The sequence below is a fragment of the Miscanthus floridulus genome, chromosome 2, assembly GCF_019320115.1.
Source record: "Miscanthus floridulus cultivar M001 chromosome 2, ASM1932011v1, whole genome shotgun sequence".
Lineage (NCBI taxonomy): Eukaryota > Viridiplantae > Streptophyta > Magnoliopsida > Poales > Poaceae > Miscanthus > Miscanthus floridulus.
The window spans coordinates 25,960,884-25,987,537 of record NC_089581.1 but is presented as its reverse complement, the minus strand read 5'-3'; the positions used below and the strand labels follow the sequence as shown (position 1 = coordinate 25,987,537).

The following is a 26,654-nucleotide window of genomic DNA, read 5'->3' as shown; positions in this document are numbered from 1 at the left end:
GATTATGGCAGATAGTCTTAGATTATATCATATTTTAATTATCTATGTATTTGTATCGAGAGACCTGTGACATATTTTGTCTAGTAGAATTTTCATAAAGTCTAGAGAAATGTTGTCAAATGCTTTTTTTTTTGTTAAATTTGAGTTTTGCATGTTTCAGTTTTTGGTTTGTGTAAGAGTAAACTTTTCGTTTGGACGGCATGAGTAGTTTTGAATGTGACAAAAAAAATTGATTTTTTGAGATATTTCATTTGTTATATCCTGGGATTTCTGCCCTTGTTCAGCATGTTTTCTTATGTTACTCACCTTTCTTAATTCACTTGCATTTTATGTAACATATGTATCATCGGATAATCCTTCATACATACATACTGCTGATTTGTCAGCCAGCAGTTATAAACCAACACGTGATTATCTCCCTGGGAAAACTTCCAAATAGCAACAGGGAAGTTACCCCATGCGGGGATATCCCTCAAGCAGGTGGATGGGGATTGTCTTGTCCAGAAAATTCCCTCCCACCCGATCACTTCCCTGGGTTAATCACCCTGTGGCTGCCAAAGCAGCCCTAATTACTGAATTCCCTTGCCTTATTTCCAAGTGTAAGAGAGAATAGAGAGGAATGAGATGTATTCCATTATGGTGTACAGATTACATATACAGGAGCCGGGGCGGCATGCAAGCCAAGCCCGCAGGCTACACAAGTGGACAAGCATAATATGCGCTAACACCAAGCCAATCGGCCTCCTCCGCCCGAGCTGTGGCTGCCCGGCAACAACCAACAGCCATTGGCACACTCACAGTCATCAGGATACAAGAGCCATTGGCGCACTCCACAGCCTGCCCGGCAACAACCAACAGCTCGAACTTTGGAAAATTTTGTTCACTTGAGACCTAGGTACATATTAGTGTCATCAGGCTTACCCCTCCACAGCCATTGGCACACTCACAGTCGAGCAGTAGCACGAGCACAGCTAGCTAGTGCACCGCGGCAACAACCAACAAATTGCACGGCCCACATCGCCACACATTGAGCAATTACACATAGTCGATAGCCCAACAACCCACACCACTCCTTCCTCAATCATAGATTCATCTCTACCACCTAGTTCCTCAATGAGCCACACATATTGGCTCATTGATGATGGTGAAAGTACTCTCCACACCGAAGACACTAGGATACAAGAGCGGCTTGTTTCATAATACTTTCCATCCTTGCAATGCTTATGCTTATGCTGATTTGTTATGAGAGAAAAACACTGTTCGTTAGCTGAAAAATACTATCGAAGTAGTTCAAGCGAACATGACGATTGTCTTCATGGCGGCACGGTCTAGAGGAGTGGCGTACCACTTGAAGAGCTCTAAACTTGAAGATTTGGGTAATCTGTACCTAAAAGATGACACACTTATCTCTGACCGTGTTAGGGGGTGTTTGGATGCAGGGACTAAAGTTTAAGAGATGTCGCATGGGGTGTTCGAATCTCTACAACTAAAACATTCATAACTATTCCGTCCACAGGTGCGACACCAAAGCTCCCCTCCCCCGCGCGACGATCCCAGCACAATCTCTCGATCTCCAACTTCCCGGAATCATCGCGTGCGTATGATCCATGACCTTCCTGAAAGATCACAGCAGACTCCATTATCTCTATATTTTTTCCGGCTTTTTCCATCGGCACAAATCGTGGATGAAAAAGGAAACATTAATCAATCGCCCCCGTCAGCGTCAAGCAAGAAAGGAAACATGAATCGATCGTCCATCAATTGGTAATTTCCTTTACCCAACAACCCCCGCTTCGTTGTCGCGCCCAGCATCGTGTGGATCACGGCGACACAATTATCTCTTCCTTTCCCTTCCCTTGCCCTAACAATGAGAAGGAGAAGGCATCATCGCTCATCGCCGCTGACGATCCGGCACGTCTAGACGCCCAAAGGCCACGTCGAGTCATCGTGGCTCTTGGACGCGCTGTACGTCGTCAAGACGTCAACAGCAGCAAGGACGTCGTCTCCCATGTATTTTTTATCGTGCTCGTGTGGATTGATTCCGTCATTGCCGCCGCCCATTCTCGCTTCATGTTTGTTTGGTCCAATTTGTGACTCGTCGGACGTGTCAGCAACAGCAGCGAGGTAGCAGGAGCAGGGGCGATGCGCTGAAGTTGTCTGCCGAGTTCTGCAACGTCACGGATACGCCACCGGTACCCTGAACGGGTGAGAACACTCTGCACGCATACAAACAGATCAAATTGTCGCCAGGTCGGTCCTGAAGGTTAGTTCTGTCCCCTACACATTCATTTGACCTTGCTTTTCTATTTGCTTTCATTATAACCGGCAAGATGCACCTAGAGGATGCAGTGAGATAACAGTGGCCGGCCCTTGTCAGTGAGCAAAGGAAGGCATATATACTTTCACTCTTTGGCAACAAAGTCAGTTGCTCAATCTACTTTATTAAATGGATCTCTGGCACTTATGAGTAGTTCTTAAAAATGTTGGAAAATAAGAGATTTGGACTAATTTAGTGGTTCAAACAAAAACAAAAATGGGATAGAATGATCAGTGCAAAACCAAGTTTATTGTTAAGGGTCAGTAACAATGATTTGTTTTATTTTTTTCTTAAGAGGAACAAGCAATGTTTGTGTAGCAAAGGCAATGCTTGTTTTCAGGTTTGTGTCGAATTTTTTTTGGCCATGTAGATTTCTTTTTCTGTTAGCTTTTGTTAGAACAACAAATTTCTGCTTTCTGGCCTCTGTGCCGGTGGTGCTGATTGCAGCTTTGAGTTTCATCCTTCATAAATTGTTTAGATTAGATCGGAGATAAGGAATAGGCTGGGTCGCGTTCACTAGGTTTTCAATCAGAGTGAAGACTGGTGGCCGAGTGAAGGCCATCGACTACTGAGGGAAGACGGGTTGGATCGGCGCTGGAGGCGTTGCTGCGGGACTCGCGTACGTCGCCATGGGGGCAAACACCCTGAATTTCAGTACTTTGTTGCGGTGCAAGTCTGTCACATATTTTCTTCCTAATTCTAGAGATTGTTGCTTTGTTGCCAGAGGATTTGATGCGACTCTTAATTTCAAGTATAATAGTTACCACTATGGTATGTTTGTTCATATTCATTGTAGCTCTAGGAAAAGATATGCCTCTTTGCCAAGTTTATAAAATATGCTATCTGCAGTAGCTGCAGTTCTTTGAACTTGAACTATTGCTTGGAGGTCACTAGCAAAGCAGCGTGTATTTTATCAAAGCCAGCAACACTAGGCATGCTATTATTGTGTGAACATTTTTCATAAACTTTAATTAGTTGTTCTGTTTAGGAAAATTGATTACTATGAAGTATTCCTCATAGAAGTCTGTCAGATTTATTTGAATGTGCAACTCCATGTAGAATTTTTTCCATTCAGATCATTGCCAAATTCTTTGGTTGAAATACTGTCACCAAAGGAAATGCTAATGAACTTATCTTTTTATATTAAAAATTGTCTGATGATCAGTCTGAGCATAGCATTGGCAAGACTGACTCATAGGCCTGATGCTAATTCTAAACTTGCAGCTGCTGTCATGAATAGAAACTGAATGGATCGATCGGGATCGATGTTACTATTGTGAAACAAGTGGATTATGGCATTCAGTTTGAGGACTACAGCAGCCACAAAACTGTTCTCAACTCTCAAGTAAGCCTTCTTTTGCTAGACGCAATGAAACTATCAAAGTGGAGAATAATATAAAGTGTCTGCTAATTATTGTTTTCTTTGTTTCGCAAAATGTGGAAAAAAATATGAGGAACCTTTGAACAACCTCTTAGCTTGAAGATTAAAGACAAAATAAGTTGCTCAATTCTAGACCATCTCTTTGATTACCTCCCTAAATTCAAGTTGGTTTCCTTAACTAATTCAAAAACTTTGAATACTGCCTATTATTTCGTCATATTTCATCTGAAAAATAAAATATTAAAACTAACATCTGGAGAATTTTTATTTATAAATTCTTCAAAAATATTTGTTTTTAGAATGAGCAGATCCGAAAAGGTGGAATCATACTATCAGTTAACTAAGATGGGTCTTTTTTTTCTTTGGCTTGCCCTGAATTGTTGCAACTTTATTGGCATGGCTTACATTTGTAAACTCTATAGGTCAACGGTTGGCATTGATACACAGATGCTTGATGCTGAGCACAAGCAACTGTGAAAATAATAATTGAATGTAGAATAAATTCTTGTGCTCAATATGATGATGTTGTAACTAAGATATTTTTTATATCTTGGTATGGCCATGTCCTGTATACATATGGAGCTTTTACTGGCAAAAGTAGGAAGAGATGACAAGCATTTCAGTTTCATGAGAATGTACATATGTGATTAGATTGGTTTAGTGGGGACTAGGTAAAATTCTCATCTTGAGAGAAGTGAAATTCATTCAGCAATCTTGATATATTTAGCAAGCACATGCTGATCGTCTCGAGTTTGAGTTATGACATTTAGAACACGAATTGTGCACTGAGATTGCCATGTATTGTGGTTGCTGTTATACTACATGAGTTGCAACACGTTCAAATTTAAGTTATCATGATATTATTTTGTTCCGTTGCAACGCACGGGCATGATCCTAGTACTAATAAAAAAATAAATTACAGAAGTCCTCAGTAATCCATGAGACAAATTTATTAAGCCTAATTAATTCATCATTAGCACATGTTTACTGTAGCACAACATTGTCAAATCATGGATTAATTAGACTTAATAAATTCATCTCGCAAATTAGTCTCAGTCTGTACATTTAGTTTTATAAATAGTCTATATTTAATACTCCATACATGTGTCCAAACATGATGGGACATCAACTAAAGTTTAGGAGGTGGAACCAAACACCCTCTTGATGGAAAGCGCTTTGTCGTACACACCTTATTGGATGGGAGCGTTGTAGGAAATCTCAAAGAAAATTCCCAGTTGCATTTATTTTCCTATTTATGAGGAAAAGAGAAAAGAGAAATGAGAAATGAAACTATGAATATGTGTGAAGAAAAAGGGACTTGCTAAATTTCAGGTGCCTGAATTTTAGTTTTTCTTTTAGGTAATGGTTATTGCATATATTTCATATCAAAGTTACATCTTTAGTTTGTTGTAATTTCTGTAGGCACAATCTTTAATTTTTTGTTCCAAGATTAAAAAACCTCTAAGACAAAACCACAAATCCGACAATTTAATTTGTATAGGTACAAAGACAATTACTAATTTATAATAGTTTTTATAGTCAGACAAGGACAAAAAATAAATATGTTTAACACAAAGACAAATAACAAATGATAAAAGTAACAATTTACTTATACTAGTTAGTGGTAGACAAGTGTTGCCTAAAATTATCTTAAAATTTAGGCACCTGAAATATAGAAGTGGAAGAAAAAAATTCGGTGGGGACTGCCCCATGGGGCAGCCGTGCATGGATTGACATACATGTCCATGCATGTACCATCATCAGATGCATAAGAGAGCTTTAGCTTTTCCTCCTAATTGCTAATGTACAACAATCTTATGCTTTGGTTGATTGTGGCAGACACATGCATGTGAATCCGTGGTAGGTCTCCATGACCTGTGATCCATATACTCAATTCCGTCCAAAATGCTTGCCATATTTGACCTGGCACGGTCTTGGATGCATATCTTTGCCCACTAAATAACTTTTTTCTAGAATAAATTACCAGAATCACCAAATCATAAAGTTTCATTGTAATTGCAAGTATTTTTCAATAGAGCTAAATGCATCAGTAGCGTCTGAACTTGTCAAAGAGTGGCACTTACGTTCACGAACTTTGTAAACGCATTTATAGGTTCCTAAACATGTTATGTGTTGTACCGCACATCCCTAAACTTATAAAATGGTGCACTGCAGGTCTATGTCTGGATCATACCAACTACTGTGGTGCACCACTTAACAAATTTAGAAACCTAAAAATGTGTTTTTAAAGTTCGTGAACCAAAATGACACCCCTTTGACAATTTCAGGGACCGCTCATACATTTAAGTCTCTGCAATACAACTTTACAAGTATAGCATACATTTTTAAGTGAAACAATTTTAAAGTTGATGTTTTTGTAGTCTTTAAGGTTTGACTAAATTGATCTTGTAGCAAACAACATGCTAATATGTATATGTATTAAATTCAAACGAAATAATGTAACGCACAACACATGATAATAGATTACTGTAGATACATTTTTCATTTAGAAAAAAGTGCAAAATGGACCACAATATGATGTGTCCAACATGACAAATATCTTAACTTCAACATACAACTTCCGGCGTCCTCGAGACAAGGGAATGCTTCAACAATTTATATTTTATTTATTTATTTGTGCAACTAATAATGCACATATCGATCGATGTATTTTTCTGTCCAGAAAAGATATATGTTGGATGTATGAAAATACTACATAAACTTAAATCCATGAGCCGCTCTGTGCTCATGTTGCGCACAGCTTTAGGTGACGCATGCACCAGTCATTTAGTAGTTTCTTTCCACCGGAGGCTGACGTGATTTCTGATTCTAAAAAAATAAAAATTCGTTGGGATATATATTTGCTAAGTAGCTCAATCGAACGAGACGAACGGTAATGGTCTATATAGCATGGTAAAAGATAAAATACTTTTTTTCTAATGTAAAAAGTCTATATACCTATGTCTAATAATAAAGAGGCAAAATTTCTAACTATTTTTTTTAGTGCTATCTGTCCCCTAACTAACTTTGCGGATATGGAAATTGAAATTGTCTATCATCCCGTTTGTCTCCAGCCCTCTATTTTATATGCCATGCATTGGTTGTGGAGGTAACCTAGATAGATATGAATTCTAATTCTAATCCAATAATAGATCTCTCTCATCATGTTTGACATGGCGTATGAGTAAACTGATAAATAGGAATCCTAATCAAATAGTGTTCTTAAAAAGGCAAAATTTCCTGCCACAAAATCTTTCGTCGAGCCTACGGTTGCTGATTTTTTTCCCCGTTTCATGTGCGACTCATCTTTCTTTACGTGGATTTTTGTTTTTGTTTTTTGAGTCCCCCCGGACTACATTTTTTCCGACAGCCAATGTTCTGGCCTTCAGCTTCCACGTCCATTTTTTTTGTTCCTAATAATAATGAACGTCCGACATTGGACTCTTTTTTTCCACGTCCTTTTTTTCCCGTTCTTTCCCATGTCTGTTTTGGACTTTTTTCCTTTTTATTTTTCAAAATATCTATCTAAATATATATACAAACTTTAAAGGGCTAAAATTTTTCTGGTAAATTTCATTCGACTCAGCTCAACTGGTCGAAACTCCGCACCGATTCCGATACGTGTTAGCCTGTTAGGCCACGCCTTACAAATCTATGTTATGAACCGGACTCATGACCGACACTCAATATTTAGTGATTATACGAAGTCTGATTCCCATACATATTGGATTCCCTAATAATAAAGACTCAAAATTTTTGTTGTACTTTTTTTATGCCTCTTCCTATGCTCCGGTATTATTGTATATTTTTCCGTTCCAGTCCGGATTAGCCGTATCTGCTTCAAGCCTGTGTTCCGCCCGTCCGCCTCCTTTACTACGACAAATCCGGTCCAAACCTGCTCAACTCAAATGATCGACGGATAACCGGCCACCGGTCCGCACAGATACACTCCGTCAAAGTAGCAAAGAATATAATATAAAAATAATAATACTCTTCGTCAAAGTAGCAAAGAACAAGAGCCTCGGTAGCCGGCTCGCCCCACATTAAATTAAATAATAATATACTTGCCCAAATTAAATAATAATATATTATATAGAGAACAAAAAATGTCCAAAATTAAATAATAATATATTTAAATAAATTGTGAAAATCTACTTTACGAGGTGGGTTTCATTGTATTTTCTTATTTCAAAAAATATTCACACGCTAAGAGATAGAGCAGAATAAATCTTCAAGCGGCATGGCCTTATGTCATAAGTAGGGATGAAAACGGTACGGATATTTTTCGACCGTATTCGAAATCGAATCCGTTTAGAGGGATTGAGATATGTCCGTATCCGAGTCCGGATATCCAACATCCGATACCGTATCCGTATCCGAATACTCAAATCGCATATTTATGATGTCGATATCCAATCATATCCTATCCGACATAGTTGACATTATCCGTATTCGAATCCGAATCTGGACAGAAATATGAAAACAAATGTAATATCGGTGATATCCGTCCGTATCCGATCCGTTTTCATCCCTAGTCATAAGGTATATGTTCTGTTGCAACACACGCTATATTTTGCTTTTAGTATGAAGGTTAAAAATGTTATTTTTCTAATTATCTTTTTTACTTCCTGCAATGCCCTACGCCTCTTCATGTCCCGTATATAACTTGCACTTACGACCTGTGCGCACATGACCTAGAACAATACGTGTCCAAGACATATCCGAACAGATGATGCGATCGTTGGATAAATCTGCCGATACACAAATCATCTAGGTAACTACACAATAAACTATTACAGTTTTAATTGTTATATAAAAAAGTTGATAAAAAATATACATATTGAATCGAATAATCTGGTATTCATCCGTAGCGACGTACAGGGCAAATTTGCTAGTGAATAATAAAAGAAGAAGAAGAAGAAAAAAAGTAAAACGTTTCCGGACCTAGTGCAAAATTTTGTGTTAAGATTCGTGTTGCGAAGCGTAGGATCGCCCAGACGCCCACCCTTTTGGTTCCGGACTCTGGTAGTCTGGTCTCCCCTTTCCTCCAGTTTCCTACTTTCCTCTGCTCCCCGCAGCCGCACGGCGGCGAAAACCCTAGCCAAGCAAACCACAGGAGCAGCGGCGCTTGCGCGGCCGGAGCCATGGCGGACGACGATTACAACGAAATCGACATGGGGTTAGATCTCTCCCTCATCCTTCCTCCCCTTTCTTCACGCAAAGGTTAGCGGAGCATTATTAGGTTTTATTTCGATAGGCATAATCTCCGTCAATCCCGGCTCAGCCTCGATGGAGCGAACCTTCTCTCTTGGTTTATGGGCAGAAATTGGGTCGATTGGGATTGATTTCTCGCTGCTCGTGAGAGTATGGTGGTCGGGGGCGGAGGAGCGGGTTTAGGGTTGAAAAGCTGGGCGGTCTTGTTGGAATTCATTCATATCGGTTTTCGGAAATAAAAGGTGCCTTTGATGGTTAGTTGATTGGCCGAGTTTATCCTTGAGTTAGGGTAGCAGCTCCCCTATGTGGTTTGGGTATCGCACAGCTCCCCTCCAGTGAAGGATGATACATGTACCTTTTGTTTGTTATCTATTTCGGAAATTTATGGGTGCCACTACTCTATATTTGTGTCACCTTCCTTCGGACTATGACAATAATGCAGGGTAAGTTGGTTGGTTAGAACTAAGTGCTGATAAATTATTGGCTCAAATTCTTGTCGGGTTCCTTTAGTCACTTTGCTTGGTGTTGTATGTGGGTATTTAAATTAGACACACTAAGGGATATTCATTAATATTGGTAGACGTAATAACGGTGAACACCATTTCTTTGTGGTTCTTCTGTTGACTCAAATGTCTATTTTTATTTATATACTAAGTTTCACATGGTTGTATTATTGGATTTATGGTCTTACTGTTCTTTTTTGTTATACAGCTACGAGGATGAGCCCGCAGAACCTGAGATTGAGGTGCAGACACATTACTATTGTTTTATTCGCCTTTTATGCTTTATAGGAAGAGCTTATATGACCAATACAACCAATGTACTTCTGTTGAACAGGAAGGGGCTGAAGAAGAGCCTGAGAACAATGAAGATGCCCCTGATGACGTCATAGGTGGAGAGGGTGAAGACAAGGAACAGGAAAAGACCAAGCGTGAGCGCAAAACAACAAAATACATGACGAAGTATGAACGTGCGCGCATCCTGGGTACTCGAGCCTTGCAGATAAGGTTAATACTTAGAGTATTGAACATGTAAGAAGCTATCTTCCAACCTAATACTAACCTTTATTCTTTTGCAGCATGAATGCTCCAGTCATGGTTGAGCTTGAGGGAGAAACTGACCCTCTTGAGGTAAATTCAAATTTTATTTTCTGTAGATTTTAAATCGGAACTCTTCAGATTTACATTTACCTATTCTTGTTCTCCATTCATTCTAACAAAACTTAAATAGTCTTTTCAGAGTGCACCTTTGCTTTCAAAAATGAAGATTGATTTCTGAATGTCATGTATGATAATTAGCCATGGCAATTTCTTATTAGATCTACAGGGAAATGGATATCGGGTTCATCACAAAAACATTTTATATTTAATAACATATATCTGTTTGAGAATGCCCCGTATTGTACAAATGAAACTAATTATGCTGTAATAATGTGTCATAAATACAATCAATCAGCAGAAACGAAACTAACTGATTTTTTCAATTCTTTTCTCAACTAGAATATTGGGTGGCTTGCATTTCCTTTTGTGTTGTATGTTAGTTTGAGATGAATTGTGCTATTTGTTAGTTTTAGATTTTATTATGCCATTTAGGGCCTGTTTGGATGATGCAGTTTTCGAAACTGTAGTATCACAAAACTGTGGCTTTGTAAACCAAAGAGACACAAAACTGTGGTTTAGAAAAAAAGAGGTCATGAGGGGAGTTTCTAAAACTCTAAAAAGATACAGTTTTGACAAAACCATGGTTGTAGAGGCTACAGATTTGTTGTATCCAAACACCCAGTAGCTTTTGAAAACCATAGTATTTCTCCAATACTTAAAAAGTACTTTGCATCCAAACAGGGCCTTGCATGTATTACTTTTTCTGAATAATATGGCTATTGATTCGGCTTTTAGTTTAGACAAAAGAGGGAAAAAATGGTAGATCAGTTTGATGGCATGATAGCCACACATACTTTGGATTTGCTGGATGGCTTATGAATATGCCTACCTTCTCCTGTGTCATTCCTGCGACATCTCATACATATTGGCCCCTATGTATTTACTAATTTGTGAAAAGTTTCACTGTCTCAAGTCTCAACATAGGTAACATTTGCATATTGGGCTTGCATTAGACCTTATGCAAGACAGCCCAAACCAGCATAAACATATGCAATGTCTTGGTGTTTGGTTCTCTTGCACAAACAAGCTACGTTTGGTACTTTGGTTGCTTATATTGTGTTGCACGTAGTCACCTCCATGTTCTCGTGTTCCTAGTAGAGTACTGAGTGATAACTACTGTGCTAAAGCTTCAGCTAGCCAGATTGACTTGAAGAATATTAAGGTTTCTAGCTTAGAGAGATAGATGCAGACTTGGATTTCAGAAGTAGAACGGGCTTAGCTTAGAGATAGCAAATGGAGGGGATATATCTCTTCTTGTTGAATAACTTAAGAACTCAAAGCAGTGCATCCTTGTTTGGAGCATTTCTTTTCTATAGAAAAATAAATGGATGCCTTCTTGCTATGGACTTCTGAACCTCAATACTTCTGAACACGCCTAAATAGATGGTTCTCCTGGTTTGCATATTTTGCATGCGGGTGATCCTTTGCTCAAGGTTTATAGCTTAACAAGTTTTCACTTTCCTTTACAAGTACAGTGAGCTGTGCTTGCTAATTTAATCCCTGCAACAAGCCTTGCTCTGGACTTGATAAATAAATCTATATTTGGAATTAGCCTTTATCATAGGTTCCATGAAATCAGAGTGGGTTTTCAATACTGAGGCCTAATTCATAGAGAGGATTTGGGGCTAATCTTTTCTTTGCTCTACATATAGCAATTTCAATCTTAAAAGCTTTGTGGTTGTGGGTTTATACTTCAGTTCCTCCATCTCATTTAGATGATTACACTTTTTTTAGCCATCTATACTGGGATGTTCTTAAAGCATGTCATTGTTGACTTTCTACCATTCCTATAGATTAAAGTCATCTGAAGAAAAGGGTTTTTATGGCTTTAGTTAATTACTTAATTACATAGAAGGCATGATAAACTGTAATAAACGGAATTCATGATTAGTATTTATACTGTGTACTCAACTGATTACCATCACTTTTAGTTTTTCTACTGTGTACTCGAATGATCCTTATGTATTTGCACAATTTTAGATTGCGATGAAGGAGCTGAGAGCGCGCAAGATACCCTTCACAATCAGACGGTACTTACCTGATGGAAGGTGATTTTTTTTCCAAATGAAAAGCCCTCACATATTTTTTTAATGATTTTATTATATTTTCCTTGTTAAATACTTTTTTATCATGTTAATTACTTTGTTTTAAAACAGCTATGAAGACTGGGGAGTAGACGAGCTCATTGTGGAGGACTCCTGGAAACGCCAGGTTGGTGGAGACTGAAGATGCTGATCTACTTGGCATGGAAAGGATATGTGTGATGCAGTGGGACTTTCCTGTAGTTACAAGTCTGTTGCCTCTATGAGTGGATGCTGTAGTGAATGAACCTAAGACGAAATGTTGATATGTTACCTTAACGTCTGTGGTTGCCTTGAACTCTGGAACCGTAATGCTAGCACGGTTGGTGGTTGCATTATGCTTGTTTGTTTCAGTTTCAGACATGCAGTTGCATCCAAGTGCATGCTTTGTCTGCCTAATCTGATATTGGATGTGATCAGTGTTGTTTGTGCCAAAGGTCGAGAGCTGTGACCCCTATGATTCGTAAACCGATTGCTCTTCCATTCATGGGGAAGGGTTATCATATCTTACACATGCTATCGTTTGTAATGAGTTATATGCTACATCCGGCAAGTGCCCATGTCGATGTTCATTGTTTAATTTAACTCCAAAGTTCCATAGGAGAGGAACAAATCCAGAAGGTTAGTTCACAGCATTGCTGAGCAGGAACCAGGAAGACTGCGGATCTGAGCATGGCGTATTTGGCGTTCCATGCTGCTCCTGTAGTCCTGCACTATTTAGACTGGTTTGTATCAGAGTTTGCAAAGATCGATACCAAGTATCCACAACTCTACTAGTGCAAGTAGGAAATCATCTTGCTCACCAGCAATGAGTTTTTTTACTCTGGTAGTCTGGTTAAATACATACACGTCTATGCTTCATGTATCACATGATGACAAACTTGACAGACATTTGTATACTGATGATAAGATGTATGAATCACGTTTGCTGCCTCCCTAGGATTGAAGTGAAGCTCCTCCTTCATTCCTCGGAATCAGACTCAAGGGGGCAGGAGCCGTCGTCGACGGTGGCCAGCGGGTCGAAAATATCGGAGCCGGGGTCCATGCATCCGCTCACGATGTCCAGCTTGCACCGATCCCCCTGCAATATTAGCGCAGGGATCACATGACATGAGTGGCACGGCACATGAATGAATGACTAGAGAGCAGAGCAGCGGCGAGAACCCACCCCCTCCTCGAGGTAGCCGTCCATGGCGCAGCTGGTGATGGCGATGTTCTCGTCCGGGTAGATGGCCCGGTCGCAGGCGCCCTCCATGTTGAGCTCGTCCGCAAGGCCCTGCAACAACATACAGTCAGCTCCTAGTCCTTGGTGGCGTTTGAATTTGATTGATGTCCATGCGGCCATGCCTGCACCGGCATGACCCAGACACCCACCTCGTTGAAGAAGCTCAGCGGCTTGTTCTGCCATGGCTTGGGGACCCTGAACTTGAGCGTGTACGGCCCGTCCCACTCGGCCCCGTTGGTGAAGGAAAAGATCAAGCTTATGGCTGCACGCACGCAGGTCGCAGGCGCAGCAAATCATATCAGCAAAAGGCAACAAATAAACCAGCAAGCAACGACGCTTTGCTTTGCTTCAGTCGGTAATAATCGTATAGCAAGGTACTCCACGTAATTAGGCAGGTGAGAAAAAAAGGGGAGAGATGATGGCTGGAGATGGATTGGGCGGGCGGGCCGGCTCACCGTGCTGCGGCACGCGTATCCTGATGGTGTAGATGGGCGGGTCGGCTTTGCCCCGGACCTGCAGCGTCATCTGCCTCGGCTCGCCGCCGCACATGATGGGCTGGTTGAAGCCGCCGCTGAACGCCACGCCGAACACGTCGTTCGGGGCCATCTTCGTCGCCGTCGGGTTGTAGAAAAGGGTCAGCCCCTCGCCCTGCGCATGCCAACAATATAATTCCGATCCATCCCATGCGCGCATCATCAGATTCAGTGTTAACACAAGCAGGATCCCATCGTCGAAAATAAACATCATCCACCATGGGCATGCATGGACTCCACACTCGACTCACCGGCGAGGGCGGGAGGCCGTTGGCGGTCTTCCAGAACACCGGCGCCCGCCCGAGCTCGAACTCCGCCCACGTCGGCAGCGACACCCTTGCAAGTCGGAATCCATGTCCAGCAGCAGCATGCCAGCATCAGTCAACAAAGCAGCTACAAGAGCAGCGATGGCAGCCTCTAGTTTATTTGTTACAGCCAGGCACTTACCCCTTGTCTTGCTGCTCTACGGTAGCCGGCGCCGCCGTGGGAGCAGCGGCGGCGCGAACGCTCGCGGAGGAGCCTCCGCCGGCTGGTGACGACGACGACTCCTGCACGGGTCGGCTGCCGATGGTGGATAGCCGCGGCGCCGGTGCCGCTGCTCAGGCGGCTGCAGGAGGAGAGCGTGGCCATAGATCCGTTCGCCGTCGTCCTTGATTGATTGGCTGTTGCTTGCAACTAGCTTGCTGCCAAACTGTAGCTCAACTGACCGCCGACGAGATAGTTCCGGGTGGCCGGTGCGAGCGTGGCAGCGTTAGGCCGCCGGGCGCCGGCGTATATAAGGATCCGGTGGATGGGGAAGCGAGTGGGAGGCTCTGGACTGCATGATGCCAACAAGTGCGAGTTGGTTTGCTGGGCTGCTTGATCGCGCCCCCCCTCCTTTTAGCCGCGGGAAAAAGACACAAAGCAAGGTATGGCTTTGACGGGTAAAAATATCATCTCTCCAGCCTCAAGCGGTCATTGGTCTCGAAAATATCCTCGCTTTTTATCTCTCGCCTCTCAGCGTGATTTTTTTCCACTTGTTTTCTAGGAGTATTTTCTGTTTTCTACTCAGTGCACGTGTATTATCGTGGTTTACAATAAAAATGGCAGGGAGGTAAAACAAAACAGGCATGCGTAATCCAAAAAGAAGTATGGCACGTGTACATGTGGGAAATAAACCAGCGACGAGGCAGAACACAAAATCAGGGTGGTCAATCGGTGGATGGAATTTACAAACAGAGAAAAAAAATACGAATGTTTATGTTACATGCACTTGCGGCACGTATATAGTTAAAAATAATCTAATTTTTCATCTTAGTGTATGATTAATAATTTTTTTAACCATATCAAAATACGCTTTAGCTCTAGGCAAGCTGAATCTGTAATAGCATGAACAAGTGGCGGAGCCAACAATTATGCATAAGAGGGTCGGGTAGAAGAATTTCAAAATATGAGAATTAAGTGTAGTTTATTTGTTTAGATTTTTGTCACAGGGTTAGGCTCTTATTTTTCTAGATTTATTCTAGTATTTGACGATTTAGCTATGCTCGCTATTGTTCATATAGTAGACGACCATGTATATCGACAGTGGCGCGCAAGTGATGACTCGTGAATATTGAAGTGCTCATACCCGTGGTAGGTGACCGTATCCATAACAGGACACATATAAATACTCAGGAATCTTGAAGTCTATCAGCTTAGTATTTTGAAAGTGCTTATAGTGGAGTAGGATGTGTGTTTATCATAGGAGTGTGCGTACATGCATGCACATGAGCGTCCACATTTATACTGTGATTCAAAATAAAAAGGATGATCACCGAGTTGTTATTGATAGTTAAATACACGTTCAAAATATGAAGTATAATAAAATAAGTATTTTAATGAACCAAAAAAATTAATAGATATATCATAATATGGTAGGCAAACAAATTTTTAGATAAATCAAAATATTTTAATTATATTCTTTGTGATTTTGTTGTCTAAAAGATATCAATAAAATTATAACAAGATTTTATTATTATACTCGTTTAATATAAACATAGACTATTTACTATATATATATATATATATATATTATATAAATTATATTGTTAGGGGGGGGGGGGGGGGGGGGGGGCGGCATGGCCTCCGCCAGTGGCATGAACGTAACATAATATCTTATACTCCTATCTTATAAAATAAAGTTTCTCTTACACTTTGCCAAATAAATTTGAATAACATGTTAATATACAAATACAATTGAACCTGAAGTAACACTGCACTACAATAAAGTATACTAATAAAAAAATAAATTACAGAAGTCCTCAGTAATCCATGAGACAAATTTATTAAGCCTAATTAATTCATCATTAGCACATGTTTACTGTAGCACAACATTGTCAAATCATGGATTAATTAGACTTAATAAATTCATCTCGCAAATTAGTCTCAGTCTGTACATTTAGTTTTATAAATAGTCTATATTTAATACTCCATACATGTGTCCAAACATGATGGGACATCAACTAAAGTTTAGGAGGTGGAACCAAACACCCTCTTGATGGAAAGCGCTTTGTCGTACACACCTTATTGGATGGGAGCGTTGTAGGAAATCTCAAAGAAAATTCCCAGTTGCATTTATTTTCCTATTTATGAGGAAAAGAGAAAAGAGAAATGAGAAATGAAACTATGAATATGTGTGAAGAAAAAGGGACTTGCTAAATTTCAGGTGCCTGAATTTTAGTTTTTCTTTTAGGTAATGGTTATTGCATATATTTCATATCAAAGTTACATCTTTAGTTTGTTGTAATTTCTGTAGGCACAATCTTTAATTTTTTGTTCCAAGATTAAAAAACCTCTAAGACAAAACCACAAATCCGACAATTTAATTTGTATAGGTACAAAGACAATTACTAATTTATAATAGTTTTTATAGTCAGACAAGGACAAAAAATAAATATGTTTAACACAAAGACAAATAACAAATGATAAAAGTAACAATTTACTTATACTAGTTAGTGGTAGACAAGTGTTGCCTAAAATTATCTTAAAATTTAGGCACCTGAAATATAGAAGTGGAAGAAAAAAATTCGGTGGGGACTGCCCCATGGGGCAGCCGTGCATGGATTGACATACATGTCCATGCATGTACCATCATCAGATGCATAAGAGAGCTTTAGCTTTTCCTCCTAATTGCTAATGTACAACAATCTTATGCTTTGGTTGATTGTGGCAGACACATGCATGTGAATCCGTGGTAGGTCTCCATGACCTGTGATCCATATACTCAATTCCGTCCAAAATGCTTGCCATATTTGACCTGGCACGGTCTTGGATGCATATCTTTGCCCACTAAATAACTTTTTTCTAGAATAAATTACCAGAATCACCAAATCATAAAGTTTCATTGTAATTGCAAGTATTTTTCAATAGAGCTAAATGCATCAGTAGCGTCTGAACTTGTCAAAGAGTGGCACTTACGTTCACGAACTTTGTAAACGCATTTATAGGTTCCTAAACATGTTATGTGTTGTACCGCACATCCCTAAACTTATAAAATGGTGCACTGCAGGTCTATGTCTGGATCATACCAACTACTGTGGTGCACCACTTAACAAATTTAGAAACCTAAAAATGTGTTTTTAAAGTTCGTGAACCAAAATGACACCCCTTTGACAATTTCAGGGACCGCTCATACATTTAAGTCTCTGCAATACAACTTTACAAGTATAGCATACATTTTTAAGTGAAACAATTTTAAAGTTGATGTTTTTGTAGTCTTTAAGGTTTGACTAAATTGATCTTGTAGCAAACAACATGCTAATATGTATATGTATTAAATTCAAACGAAATAATGTAACGCACAACACATGATAATAGATTACTGTAGATACATTTTTCATTTAGAAAAAAGTGCAAAATGGACCACAATATGATGTGTCCAACATGACAAATATCTTAACTTCAACATACAACTTCCGGCGTCCTCGAGACAAGGGAATGCTTCAACAATTTATATTTTATTTATTTATTTGTGCAACTAATAATGCACATATCGATCGATGTATTTTTCTGTCCAGAAAAGATATATGTTGGATGTATGAAAATACTACATAAACTTAAATCCATGAGCCGCTCTGTGCTCATGTTGCGCACAGCTTTAGGTGACGCATGCACCAGTCATTTAGTAGTTTCTTTCCACCGGAGGCTGACGTGATTTCTGATTCTAAAAAAATAAAAATTCGTTGGGATATATATTTGCTAAGTAGCTCAATCGAACGAGACGAACGGTAATGGTCTATATAGCATGGTAAAAGATAAAATACTTTTTTTCTAATGTAAAAAGTCTATATACCTATGTCTAATAATAAAGAGGCAAAATTTCTAACTATTTTTTTTAGTGCTATCTGTCCCCTAACTAACTTTGCGGATATGGAAATTGAAATTGTCTATCATCCCGTTTGTCTCCAGCCCTCTATTTTATATGCCATGCATTGGTTGTGGAGGTAACCTAGATAGATATGAATTCTAATTCTAATCCAATAATAGATCTCTCTCATCATGTTTGACATGGCGTATGAGTAAACTGATAAATAGGAATCCTAATCAAATAGTGTTCTTAAAAAGGCAAAATTTCCTGCCACAAAATCTTTCGTCGAGCCTACGGTTGCTGATTTTTTTCCCCGTTTCATGTGCGACTCATCTTTCTTTACGTGGATTTTTGTTTTTGTTTTTTGAGTCCCCCCGGACTACATTTTTTCCGACAGCCAATGTTCTGGCCTTCAGCTTCCACGTCCATTTTTTTTGTTCCTAATAATAATGAACGTCCGACATTGGACTCTTTTTTTCCACGTCCTTTTTTTCCCGTTCTTTCCCATGTCTGTTTTGGACTTTTTTCCTTTTTATTTTTCAAAATATCTATCTAAATATATATACAAACTTTAAAGGGCTAAAATTTTTCTGGTAAATTTCATTCGACTCAGCTCAACTGGTCGAAACTCCGCACCGATTCCGATACGTGTTAGCCTGTTAGGCCACGCCTTACAAATCTATGTTATGAACCGGACTCATGACCGACACTCAATATTTAGTGATTATACGAAGTCTGATTCCCATACATATTGGATTCCCTAATAATAAAGACTCAAAATTTTTGTTGTACTTTTTTTATGCCTCTTCCTATGCTCCGGTATTATTGTATATTTTTCCGTTCCAGTCCGGATTAGCCGTATCTGCTTCAAGCCTGTGTTCCGCCCGTCCGCCTCCTTTACTACGACAAATCCGGTCCAAACCTGCTCAACTCAAATGATCGACGGATAACCGGCCACCGGTCCGCACAGATACACTCCGTCAAAGTAGCAAAGAATATAATATAAAAATAATAATACTCTTCGTCAAAGTAGCAAAGAACAAGAGCCTCGGTAGCCGGCTCGCCCCACATTAAATTAAATAATAATATACTTGCCCAAATTAAATAATAATATATTATATAGAGAACAAAAAATGTCCAAAATTAAATAATAATATATTTAAATAAATTGTGAAAATCTACTTTACGAGGTGGGTTTCATTGTATTTTCTTATTTCAAAAAATATTCACACGCTAAGAGATAGAGCAGAATAAATCTTCAAGCGGCATGGCCTTATGTCATAAGTAGGGATGAAAACGGTACGGATATTTTTCGACCGTATTCGAAATCGAATCCGTTTAGAGGGATTGAGATATGTCCGTATCCGAGTCCGGATATCCAACATCCGATACCGTATCCGTATCCGAATACTCAAATCGCATATTTATGATGTCGATATCCAATCATATCCTATCCGACATAGTTGACATTATCCGTATTCGAATCCGAATCTGGACAGAAATATGAAAACAAATGTAATATCGGTGATATCCGTCCGTATCCGATCCGTTTTCATCCCTAGTCATAAGGTATATGTTCTGTTGCAACACACGCTATATTTTGCTTTTAGTATGAAGGTTAAAAATGTTATTTTTCTAATTATCTTTTTTACTTCCTGCAATGCCCTACGCCTCTTCATGTCCCGTATATAACTTGCACTTACGACCTGTGCGCACATGACCTAGAACAATACGTGTCCAAGACATATCCGAACAGATGATGCGATCGTTGGATAAATCTGCCGATACACAAATCATCTAGGTAACTACACAATAAACTATTACAGTTTTAATTGTTATATAAAAAAGTTGATAAAAAATATACATATTGAATCGAATAATCTGGTATTCATCCGTAGCGACGTACAGGGCAAATTTGCTAGTGAATAATAAAAGAAGAAGAAGAAGAAAAAAAGTAAAACGTTTCCGGACCTAGTGCAAAATTTTGTGTTAAGATTCGTGTTGCGAAGCGTAGGATCGCCCAGACGCCCACCCTTTTGGTTCCGGACTCTGGTAGTCTGGTCTCCCCTTTCCTCCAGTTTCCTACTTTCCTCTGCTCCCCGCAGCCGCACGGCGGCGAAAACCCTAGCCAAGCAAACCACAGGAGCAGCGGCGCTTGCGCGGCCGGAGCCATGGCGGACGACGATTACAACGAAATCGACATGGGGTTAGATCTCTCCCTCATCCTTCCTCCCCTTTCTTCACGCAAAGGTTAGCGGAGCATTATTAGGTTTTATTTCGATAGGCATAATCTCCGTCAATCCCGGCTCAGCCTCGATGGAGCGAACCTTCTCTCTTGGTTTATGGGCAGAAATTGGGTCGATTGGGATTGATTTCTCGCTGCTCGTGAGAGTATGGTGGTCGGGGGCGGAGGAGCGGGTTTAGGGTTGAAAAGCTGGGCGGTCTTGTTGGAATTCATTCATATCGGTTTTCGGAAATAAAAGGTGCCTTTGATGGTTAGTTGATTGGCCGAGTTTATCCTTGAGTTAGGGTAGCAGCTCCCCTATGTGGTTTGGGTATCGCACAGCTCCCCTCCAGTGAAGGATGATACATGTACCTTTTGTTTGTTATCTATTTCGGAAATTTATGGGTGCCACTACTCTATATTTGTGTCACCTTCCTTCGGACTATGACAATAATGCAGGGTAAGTTGGTTGGTTAGAACTAAGTGCTGATAAATTATTGGCTCAAATTCTTGTCGGGTTCCTTTAGTCACTTTGCTTGGTGTTGTATGTGGGTATTTAAATTAGACACACTAAGGGATATTCATTAATATTGGTAGACGTAATAACGGTGAACACCATTTCTTTGTGGTTCTTCTGTTGACTCAAATGTCTATTTTTATTTATATACTAAGTTTCACATGGTTGTATTATTGGATTTATGGTCTTACTGTTCTTTTTTGTTATACAGCTACGAGGATGAGCCCGCAGAACCTGAGATTGAGGTGCAGACACATTACTATTGTTTTATTCGCCTTTTATGCTTTATAGGAAGAGCTTATATGACCAATACAACCAATGTACTTCTGTTGAACAGGAAGGGGCTGAAGAAGAGCCTGAGAACAATGAAGATGCCCCTGATGACGTCATAGGTGGAGAGGGTGAAGACAAGGAACAGGAAAAGACCAAGCGTGAGCGCAAAACAACAAAATACATGACGAAGTATGAACGTGCGCGCATCCTGGGTACTCGAGCCTTGCAGATAAGGTTAATACTTAGAGTATTGAACATGTAAGAAGCTATCTTCCAACCTAATACTAACCTTTATTCTTTTGCAGCATGAATGCTCCAGTCATGGTTGAGCTTGAGGGAGAAACTGACCCTCTTGAGGTAAATTCAAATTTTATTTTCTGTAGATTTTAAATCGGAACTCTTCAGATTTACATTTACCTATTCTTGTTCTCCATTCATTCTAACAAAACTTAAATAGTCTTTTCAGAGTGCACCTTTGCTTTCAAAAATGAAGATTGATTTCTGAATGTCATGTATGATAATTAGCCATGGCAATTTCTTATTAGATCTACAGGGAAATGGATATCGGGTTCATCACAAAAACATTTTATATTTAATAACATATATCTGTTTGAGAATGCCCCGTATTGTACAAATGAAACTAATTATGCTGTAATAATGTGTCATAAATACAATCAATCAGCAGAAACGAAACTAACTGATTTTTTCAATTCTTTTCTCAACTAGAATATTGGGTGGCTTGCATTTCCTTTTGTGTTGTATGTTAGTTTGAGATGAATTGTGCTATTTGTTAGTTTTAGATTTTATTATGCCATTTAGGGCCTGTTTGGATGATGCAGTTTTCGAAACTGTAGTATCACAAAACTGTGGCTTTGTAAACCAAAGAGACACAAAACTGTGGTTTAGAAAAAAAGAGGTCATGAGGGGAGTTTCTAAAACTCTAAAAAGATACAGTTTTGACAAAACCATGGTTGTAGAGGCTACAGATTTGTTGTATCCAAACACCCAGTAGCTTTTGAAAACCATAGTATTTCTCCAATACTTAAAAAGTACTTTGCATCCAAACAGGGCCTTGCATGTATTACTTTTTCTGAATAATATGGCTATTGATTCGGCTTTTAGTTTAGACAAAAGAGGGAAAAAATGGTAGATCAGTTTGATGGCATGATAGCCACACATACTTTGGATTTGCTGGATGGCTTATGAATATGCCTACCTTCTCCTGTGTCATTCCTGCGACATCTCATACATATTGGCCCCTATGTATTTACTAATTTGTGAAAAGTTTCACTGTCTCAAGTCTCAACATAGGTAACATTTGCATATTGGGCTTGCATTAGACCTTATGCAAGACAGCCCAAACCAGCATAAACATATGCAATGTCTTGGTGTTTGGTTCTCTTGCACAAACAAGCTACGTTTGGTACTTTGGTTGCTTATATTGTGTTGCACGTAGTCACCTCCATGTTCTCGTGTTCCTAGTAGAGTACTGAGTGATAACTACTGTGCTAAAGCTTCAGCTAGCCAGATTGACTTGAAGAATATTAAGGTTTCTAGCTTAGAGAGATAGATGCAGACTTGGATTTCAGAAGTAGAACGGGCTTAGCTTAGAGATAGCAAATGGAGGGGATATATCTCTTCTTGTTGAATAACTTAAGAACTCAAAGCAGTGCATCCTTGTTTGGAGCATTTCTTTTCTATAGAAAAATAAATGGATGCCTTCTTGCTATGGACTTCTGAACCTCAATACTTCTGAACACGCCTAAATAGATGGTTCTCCTGGTTTGCATATTTTGCATGCGGGTGATCCTTTGCTCAAGGTTTATAGCTTAACAAGTTTTCACTTTCCTTTACAAGTACAGTGAGCTGTGCTTGCTAATTTAATCCCTGCAACAAGCCTTGCTCTGGACTTGATAAATAAATCTATATTTGGAATTAGCCTTTATCATAGGTTCCATGAAATCAGAGTGGGTTTTCAATACTGAGGCCTAATTCATAGAGAGGATTTGGGGCTAATCTTTTCTTTGCTCTACATATAGCAATTTCAATCTTAAAAGCTTTGTGGTTGTGGGTTTATACTTCAGTTCCTCCATCTCATTTAGATGATTACACTTTTTTTAGCCATCTATACTGGGATGTTCTTAAAGCATGTCATTGTTGACTTTCTACCATTCCTATAGATTAAAGTCATCTGAAGAAAAGGGTTTTTATGGCTTTAGTTAATTACTTAATTACATAGAAGGCATGATAAACTGTAATAAACGGAATTCATGATTAGTATTTATACTGTGTACTCAACTGATTACCATCACTTTTAGTTTTTCTACTGTGTACTCGAATGATCCTTATGTATTTGCACAATTTTAGATTGCGATGAAGGAGCTGAGAGCGCGCAAGATACCCTTCACAATCAGACGGTACTTACCTGATGGAAGGTGATTTTTTTTCCAAATGAAAAGCCCTCACATATTTTTTTAATGATTTTATTATATTTTCCTTGTTAAATACTTTTTTATCATGTTAATTACTTTGTTTTAAAACAGCTATGAAGACTGGGGAGTAGACGAGCTCATTGTGGAGGACTCCTGGAAACGCCAGGTTGGTGGAGACTGAAGATGCTGATCTACTTGGCATGGAAAGGATATGTGTGATGCAGTGGGACTTTCCTGTAGTTACAAGTCTGTTGCCTCTATGAGTGGATGCTGTAGTGAATGAACCTAAGACGAAATGTTGATATGTTACCTTAACGTCTGTGGTTGCCTTGAACTCTGGAACCGTAATGCTAGCACGGTTGGTGGTTGCATTATGCTTGTTTGTTTCAGTTTCAGACATGCAGTTGCATCCAAGTGCATGCTTTGTCTGCCTAATCTGATATTGGATGTGATCAGTGTTGTTTGTGCCAAAGGTCGAGAGCTGTGACCCCTATGATTCGTAAACCGATTGCTCTTCCATTCATGGGGAAGGGTTATCATATCTTACACATGCTATCGTTTGTAATGAGTTATATGCTACATCCGGCAAGTGCCCATGTCGATGTTCATTGTTTAATTTAACTCCAAAGTTCCATAGGAGAGGAACAAATCCAGAAGGTTAGTTCACAGCATTGCTGAGCAGGAACCAGGAAGACTGCGGATCTGAGCATGGCGTATTTGGCGTTCCATGCTGCTCCTGTAGTCCTGCACTATTTAGACTGGTTTGTATCAGAGTTTGCAAAGATCGATACCAAGTATCCACAACTCTACTAGTGCAAGTAGGAAATCATCTTGCTCACCAGCAATGAGTTTTTTTACTCTGGTAGTCTGGTTAAATACATACACGTCTATGCTTCATGTATCACATGATGACAAACTTGACAGACATTTGTATACTGATGATAAGATGTATGAATCACGTTTGCTGCCTCCCTAGGATTGAAGTGAAGCTCCTCCTTCATTCCTCGGAATCAGACTCAAGGGGGCAGGAGCCGTCGTCGACGGTGGCCAGCGGGTCGAAAATATCGGAGCCGGGGTCCATGCATCCGCTCACGATGTCCAGCTTGCACCGATCCCCCTGCAATATTAGCGCAGGGATCACATGACATGAGTGGCACGGCACATGAATGAATGACTAGAGAGCAGAGCAGCGGCGAGAACCCACCCCCTCCTCGAGGTAGCCGTCCATGGCGCAGCTGGTGATGGCGATGTTCTCGTCCGGGTAGATGGCCCGGTCGCAGGCGCCCTCCATGTTGAGCTCGTCCGCAAGGCCCTGCAACAACATACAGTCAGCTCCTAGTCCTTGGTGGCGTTTGAATTTGATTGATGTCCATGCGGCCATGCCTGCACCGGCATGACCCAGACACCCACCTCGTTGAAGAAGCTCAGCGGCTTGTTCTGCCATGGCTTGGGGACCCTGAACTTGAGCGTGTACGGCCCGTCCCACTCGGCCCCGTTGGTGAAGGAAAAGATCAAGCTTATGGCTGCACGCACGCAGGTCGCAGGCGCAGCAAATCATATCAGCAAAAGGCAACAAATAAACCAGCAAGCAACGACGCTTTGCTTTGCTTCAGTCGGTAATAATCGTATAGCAAGGTACTCCACGTAATTAGGCAGGTGAGAAAAAAAGGGGAGAGATGATGGCTGGAGATGGATTGGGCGGGCGGGCCGGCTCACCGTGCTGCGGCACGCGTATCCTGATGGTGTAGATGGGCGGGTCGGCTTTGCCCCGGACCTGCAGCGTCATCTGCCTCGGCTCGCCGCCGCACATGATGGGCTGGTTGAAGCCGCCGCTGAACGCCACGCCGAACACGTCGTTCGGGGCCATCTTCGTCGCCGTCGGGTTGTAGAAAAGGGTCAGCCCCTCGCCCTGCGCATGCCAACAATATAATTCCGATCCATCCCATGCGCGCATCATCAGATTCAGTGTTAACACAAGCAGGATCCCATCGTCGAAAATAAACATCATCCACCATGGGCATGCATGGACTCCACACTCGACTCACCGGCGAGGGCGGGAGGCCGTTGGCGGTCTTCCAGAACACCGGCGCCCGCCCGAGCTCGAACTCCGCCCACGTCGGCAGCGACACCCTTGCAAGTCGGAATCCATGTCCAGCAGCAGCATGCCAGCATCAGTCAACAAAGCAGCTACAAGAGCAGCGATGGCAGCCTCTAGTTTATTTGTTACAGCCAGGCACTTACCCCTTGTCTTGCTGCTCTACGGTAGCCGGCGCCGCCGTGGGAGCAGCGGCGGCGCGAACGCTCGCGGAGGAGCCTCCGCCGGCTGGTGACGACGACGACTCCTGCACGGGTCGGCTGCCGATGGTGGATAGCCGCGGCGCCGGTGCCGCTGCTCAGGCGGCTGCAGGAGGAGAGCGTGGCCATAGATCCGTTCGCCGTCGTCCTTGATTGATTGGCTGTTGCTTGCAACTAGCTTGCTGCCAAACTGTAGCTCAACTGACCGCCGACGAGATAGTTCCGGGTGGCCGGTGCGAGCGTGGCAGCGTTAGGCCGCCGGGCGCCGGCGTATATAAGGATCCGGTGGATGGGGAAGCGAGTGGGAGGCTCTGGACTGCATGATGCCAACAAGTGCGAGTTGGTTTGCTGGGCTGCTTGATCGCGCCCCCCCTCCTTTTAGCCGCGGGAAAAAGACACAAAGCAAGGTATGGCTTTGACGGGTAAAAATATCATCTCTCCAGCCTCAAGCGGTCATTGGTCTCGAAAATATCCTCGCTTTTTATCTCTCGCCTCTCAGCGTGATTTTTTTCCACTTGTTTTCTAGGAGTATTTTCTGTTTTCTACTCAGTGCACGTGTATTATCGTGGTTTACAATAAAAATGGCAGGGAGGTAAAACAAAACAGGCATGCGTAATCCAAAAAGAAGTATGGCACGTGTACATGTGGGAAATAAACCAGCGACGAGGCAGAACA

The 26,654-nt window shown here is 40.8% G+C and overlaps 2 protein-coding genes and 2 pseudogenes across 2 annotated transcripts; 2 read left to right on the top strand and 2 right to left on the bottom strand.

Annotated features, from left to right (window-relative positions):
- The first annotated feature begins 8,711 nt into the window (after positions 1–8,711).
- On the top strand, positions 8,712–12,589 carry LOC136520378 (DNA-directed RNA polymerases II, IV and V subunit 6A-like). Its single transcript, XM_066513883.1, has 6 exons — positions 8,712–8,877; positions 9,624–9,657; positions 9,750–9,919; positions 9,991–10,042; positions 12,053–12,120; positions 12,229–12,589. Exons 1-6 carry the CDS (start codon positions 8,843–8,845, stop codon positions 12,296–12,298), a joined length of 429 nt encoding a protein of 142 aa, XP_066369980.1. The 5' UTR covers positions 8,712–8,842; the 3' UTR covers positions 12,299–12,589.
- A 338-nt stretch (positions 12,590–12,927) lies between these two features.
- Positions 12,928–14,733, bottom strand: LOC136520372 (protein POST-ILLUMINATION CHLOROPHYLL FLUORESCENCE INCREASE, chloroplastic-like; annotated as a pseudogene).
- A 5,544-nt stretch (positions 14,734–20,277) lies between these two features.
- Positions 20,278–24,156, top strand: LOC136520369 (DNA-directed RNA polymerases II, IV and V subunit 6A-like). The gene is made up of 6 exons (XM_066513859.1): positions 20,278–20,444; positions 21,191–21,224; positions 21,317–21,486; positions 21,558–21,609; positions 23,620–23,687; positions 23,796–24,156. The coding sequence occupies exons 1-6, from the start codon at positions 20,410–20,412 to the stop codon at positions 23,863–23,865; spliced, it is 429 nt and encodes a 142-aa protein (XP_066369956.1). The 5' UTR covers positions 20,278–20,409; the 3' UTR covers positions 23,866–24,156.
- Positions 24,157–24,494: 338 nt separating this feature from the next.
- Positions 24,495–26,300, bottom strand: LOC136520367 (protein POST-ILLUMINATION CHLOROPHYLL FLUORESCENCE INCREASE, chloroplastic-like; annotated as a pseudogene).
- Positions 26,301–26,654: the final 354 nt, after the last annotated feature.